The sequence below is a fragment of the Lepus europaeus genome, chromosome 23 (assembly GCF_033115175.1).
Source record: "Lepus europaeus isolate LE1 chromosome 23, mLepTim1.pri, whole genome shotgun sequence".
NCBI classification, from domain to species: Eukaryota; Metazoa; Chordata; class Mammalia; order Lagomorpha; family Leporidae; genus Lepus; species Lepus europaeus.
Genome location: NC_084849.1, coordinates 6133033 through 6138393, shown reverse-complemented (window position 1 = coordinate 6138393; position 5361 = coordinate 6133033). Strand labels below are relative to the sequence as shown.

The following is a 5361-nucleotide window of genomic DNA, read 5'->3' as shown; positions in this document are numbered from 1 at the left end:
TCTGTGATAACTGAATTTTACCAAATACGATTACTTAGACAAGCAGACCTGATCATCAGATCTGGGAGATGTCCCTGTGTGGTGTGAAGATTCCTGGTCTTCGCAGTTCTTGGCAGATGTAGTTTTAGTCCATAGGTAGCCAGCAGTGGCTGTTACTACAGGAAAAAGCAGGATTTAAAACTGTCCTTGTGTGTTAACTCACTTGTGAATGTTTTTCTTTGACTTGATACTTAAATTGCGACAGGGGGTTCCAGCGCTGTGGCATAGCAGGTAAAGCCGCCACCTGCAGTGGGGGCATCCCATATGGGCTCCAGTTTGAGTCCCAGCTGCTCCATTTCTGATCCAGCTCTCTGCTGTGGCCTGGGAAAGCAGTGGAAGATGGCCCAGGTGCTTGGGCCCCTGCACCTACGTGGGAGACCTGCAAGAAACTCCTGGTTCATGGCTTGGCGTTGTGGCCATTTGGAGAGTGAAACAGTGATGGAAGACCTCTTGCTCTCTCTGTCTCTCTGTATGTGTAACTAACTCTGCCTTTCAAATAAATCTTTTGAAAGTAAATAGATGTGACAAGTGAGAGGAATTCAGCCTGTTGGCTGAGCCGCCAGCATCCCTCAGTGGCTGCCTGCAGTCGATTGCTGTTTCAGTTCCTGACCCAGTTTCCCAGCAGTGCAGACCCCGGTGGGGGGCAGTGTTAATGGCTCAAGTGTTTGGGTTCCTGCCCCTCTTGTGGGAGACTGGATTGCATTCCTGGTTCCTGGCTCCCAGCCCCTGCCCCAGCTCAGCTGGGAAGTAAACCAGCCAGTGGGAGTCCTGTAACCTCCCCCCCCCCCCCAACACACACACTTTGTCTTTCAGAATAAGTAAAGTACAACACAGTAACCTCTGATCGGTGTACTGACGGGGAAGGCAGTTAGCCTCACGGTGATGCTGCTGGCTGCGGTGCCTGGGCCATGTGCTGGAGTGCATGGATTCCCTGCCCACCTCTGGCTACACTGCAGCTTCCTGCTAACGCACACCCAGGGAGGCAACAGCCAAGGTTTAAAACGTAGTGATGGTCCAAGGGTTGACTGGTTCACACATTTTTACACTTTAGTATTTAGCGTAAGAGGATACAGACTTTCAGGCAGCCTTATGTAAGAAATGTGCCATGGTTAAGCTGGCAAACATGGTTTTGATAGGTGGTCTTTCGCTAAAGATAGATGCTGGGTGGATGTTTGGCATAGCAGTTGGGATGCCTGCATCACAGATTGGAGCGCCTGGGTTCAAGTTCTGCCTCCATTCTCCACTCCAGCTTCCTGCTAATGCTGCCCTGGGGCGCGGGGTGGGGTGGGGGTGGCAGGTGACAGCTCAAGTACTTGAGTCTGCCACCCGTGTGGGGGACCTGGATTGAATCCCAGGCTCCTGACTTTGGCCTATCCTAGACTTGGCTGTTCTGGGTGTTGGGAGAGTGAGTCAGTACATGAGAACTTCGTCTAATTTTTTAAAAATTAGATGCCAAAAAAGATAACCAACAACAAAAATACAAGTGATTTCAAAGTATCTTTTTGTTACTTCATAAAATTTAAAGATGGTCCTGAGGTGGGTGCTGCTTGGGACAGCAGCAGAGCTGCCGCCTCCACGCCCCACCCAGCTAATGCGCACCTGCGAGCAGTGACCCATCCAGCTAATGCGCACCTGCGAGCAGTGAGGCAGCGGGTGAGGGCTCCGGTACAGGGGTCCCAGCCACCTTGTGACACCTGGGAGGAGTCCAGGCTCCTGGCCTCAGTCCCTGCCCCAGCTGTGGTGGGCATTTGGGGAATGGAAGATAGATCCACCTTTCTCTCTCACTATCCACTCTGCCTGTCAAAAAAAAAAAAAAAAAAAAAAGATATTGTTAAACATTAATGTTTCCCTTTTAGTTCCTTTATTTTCAAAATCAGGAAGACATTCTAGAATGAGTCCGTTCAGGACTTCAGTCTGGGTTTGTGTGTAAGTGAAAAACTAGACACGGTGTAATTCTTTTGTTTCTAAGTCTATTATCTTTATTTGAAAGAGTGATAGGGACCTTCATTTACTGGTTCACCCCCCAGATGTGCACAACAGCTGGGGCTGACCAGGCCAAGGCCGGAGCGAGGCGTTCTCTCCACTCCCCCATGTGGGAGGCAGGGGCTGCAGTACTTGAACCATCAGGTGCATTCACAGGGAACTGAGTCGGAATGGAGGTGAGACTTGCCCGGTGGCTCTTGGATGAGGGAGCGGCCCGAGCTGCAGTTGAACCTGCTGCACCATGCCTGCACCCTCAGAGTAGTTGTTGAGGGGCTCATATTTGTCAGTTTTTTAAACTTACACCTCTCCTTACATATTCTTGTTTAAAGAAAGCCTGTCGGGTGGCTGGTGCTGTGGCCTAGTGGGTTAAACCTCCGCCTGTGGTGCTGGCGTGAGCTCTGGCTGCTCCACTTCCAATCCAGCTCCCTGCTAATGCACCTGGGAGCCCCTGCACCCACATGGGAGGCCTGGAAGAAATTGCTGGCTCCTGGCTTCAGATTGGCCCAGCCCTGGCTGTTTGCGCCATCTGGGGAGTGAACCAGTGGATGGAAGATCTGTCTCTTCCCCTCTAACTCTGCCTCTCAAATAAATTAAATCTTAAACCCTCCTCCCCCAGCACCCAGACTCCACTTCTGATCCAGCTACCGATAGGCTGTGTGTAACCACCAGTCTCAATTTGCTTTTTGATAGTGCACAACATTAACAATTACAAAGGTTGTGACTGAGAAAATAGGTCATTTAGGATTGAAAGTCTCAGGAGCTCATAAAGAGAAAAAAATGCTTGATTGGGATCATTAGTGTTTCTCATCCGGACTGACCAGGCCAGAATGGAGGGAAAAAGGGGCAACTTTCCAAAACACCAAAACCAGAATTCACACCGGACACTCAGCAGGCAGAGAAGTCCCGGCGTCGACCCTCTAAGGAAATCAACCTTTGACCCCCGAGCCCCCGAGCCCCCGCGCCCCGGGGGACCCTGCGCACCGCCCCCGTCCGCGGCCCCGGCCCCGCGGCCCCCGGGGGCCCCTGCGCGCCGCCCCCGTCCGCGGCCCTGGCCCTGCGCGCCCCCGGGGGCCCCTGCGCGCCGCCCCCGTCCGCGGCCCCGGCCCTGCGCGCCCCCGGGGGACCCTGCGCGCCGCCCCCGCCCGCGGCCCTGGCCCCGGCCCCGCGCGCCCCCGGGGGCCCCTGCGCGCCGCCCCCGCCCGCGGCCCCGGCCCCGCGGCCCCCGGGAGGCCCCTGCGCGCCGCCCCCGTCCGCGGCCCCGGCCCCGCGCGCCCCCGGGAGGCCCCTGCGCGCCGCCCCCGTCCGCGGCCCCGCGCGCGCCCCCGTGGGCCCCGCGCGCCGCCGTAGGCCGGGCCGGCGCGCGGGGCCGGCGGTTGGCGGGGCCTGCGGGGCGGCAGAGGCGCGGGCTCGCCCCGCCGCTGCGGCCGGCCGGCCATGGCGCTCCCACGCTGACCTTGCCCACCCTGCCCACCCGGCGCGGACCGGCGGCGGGGGAAGCGCCCATGAGCCTGTCGGCGAGCTTCCTCGCCGGGCGCCGGGTGAGCGGCGGGCGCCGGGCCTGCGGGGAGGCCGGGGCGCGGCGGCCCGAGCGTCCGCGCGGCGCCTTGACCTCTGGCCTTCGCCCTCTGACCCTCGCCGAGGCCCGCCGTGAGCGGGAACCTCCGTTTTACCGAAGGGGCCGCGTTTCGGAGAAGGCGGTGATAAGGGTGACCTGGCCGCTGGCCTGACGCGCGCGCGGCCCGTGCTTGCTGACTGACTGCCTGACTGACGGGGGTTCGCGGCCGGTGACGTGGAGCCGCTGGACTCCGGCGTTGGTTTCTGCGCTCAGCACGGGGCTTCCCCCAGGCGGCCCGGGTGGCCGGGGGCCGCGGCGAGCTCTGACCTTGAGCCCCGTCCTGGCCGTCAGGTCAGGTCAGGTCTCCGAGCGCCCGTGGCCGGCGTCCGGCGGGGCTGGCCTGCAGGTGCCGAGCGCCCTGGGCTCCAGGAGTCAGAGGGCAGCACCGTTTTTAGGTGGGAAAAGCCGGGTTTGGAGACGCTTGGGCAGCGTCTGAGTGGCCAGGCCTGGACTCCTGCTTCTGTCGGACAGCCCCAGCCCCCAGACTTTAAAACGACGTCACTAGGGGTCGGCGCTGTGGCGCAGCGGGTTAAAGCCCGGCATCCCATTGGGCGTCGGTTCAAGTCCCGGCTGCTCCTCTTCCCATCCAGCTCTCTGCTGTGGCCTGGGAAAGCCGTGGAGGATGGCCCAGGTCCTTGGGCCCCTGCACCCGCGTGGGAGACCTGGCTCCTGGCTTCGGATCGGTGCAGCTGAGACCTTTGTGGCCAACTGGGGAGTGAACCAGCAGACGGAAGACTCTCTCTCTCTCTCTCTACTTCTCTCTGGGACTGATCCAAACTTGACTACCTTAAAGTCTCTTAAATCTCTCTTGGGACTGATACAAACTTAACTGAATTAAAATCAGTTTTGTGAGAGAAATTTTTATATACACAGAAGACAGCAGTACAGTAAACTCCCACACAGTCAGTACTTGGCTTGTACATTACCACGGTTTTGTCACATTTGCTTCGATTTCCGTTTCCTTTTCATTACTGATTTTTTTTTTTTTTTGACAGGCAGAGTGGATAGTGAGAGAGACAGAGAGAAAGGTCTTCCTTTTTGCCATTGGTTCACCCTCCAATGGCCACCGCAGCCGGCGCATCGCGCTGATCCGAAGCCAGGAGCCAGGTGCTTCTCCTGGTCTCCCATGCGGGTGCAGGGCCCAAGTACTTGGGCCATCCTCCACTGCCTTCCCGGGCCATAGCAGAGAGCTGGCCTGGAAGAGGGGCAACCGGGATAGAATCCGGCGCCCCAACCGGGACTAGAACCCGGTGTGCCGGCGCCGCAAGGCGGAGGATTAGCCTGTTAAGCCACAGCGCCGGCCTTCATTACTGATTTTTAAAAAGTCATTTCACCTTACATACTTCTGTATGTATTTTTTTTTTTATTTTTAAGGGTTTATTTATTTATTTGAGAGGCAGAGGTAGAAAGAGAGAAAGGTCTTCCATCTGCTGGTTCACTCCCCAGTTGGCTGCAATGGCTGGAGCTGAGCAGATCCGAAGCCAGAAGCCAAGAGCTTCTTTTGGGTCTCCCACATGGGTGCAGGGGCCCAAGGACTTGGGCCATCTTCTACTGCTTTCCCAGGCCATAGCAGAGAGCTGGATGGGAAGAGGAGCAGCCGGGTCTCGAACCAGTGCCCATATGGGATACTGGTGCCACAGATGGAGGCTTAGCCACTTCACCACAGCACCGGCCCCAGTATGTACTTTGAACAATGAATATTTCTTATAAAACTATGATGCCAC

The 5361-nt window shown here is 57.6% G+C and overlaps 1 protein-coding gene across 4 annotated transcripts in view; it reads left to right on the top strand.

Moving 5' to 3' along the window:
• The first annotated feature begins 3481 nt into the window (after window positions 1-3481).
• CCDC62 (coiled-coil domain containing 62) overlaps window positions 3482-5361 on the top strand; it is a 42182-nt gene continuing 40302 nt past the window's right edge. For all 4 annotated transcript variants that reach the window (XM_062182019.1, XM_062182018.1, XM_062182017.1 and 1 more), the window contains exon 1: window positions 3482-3560. In XM_062182019.1, coding sequence (XP_062038003.1) covers window positions 3525-3560 — 36 coding nt within the window. In that variant the 5' untranslated portion in view covers window positions 3482-3524. The remainder of the gene's footprint in view (window positions 3561-5361) is intronic.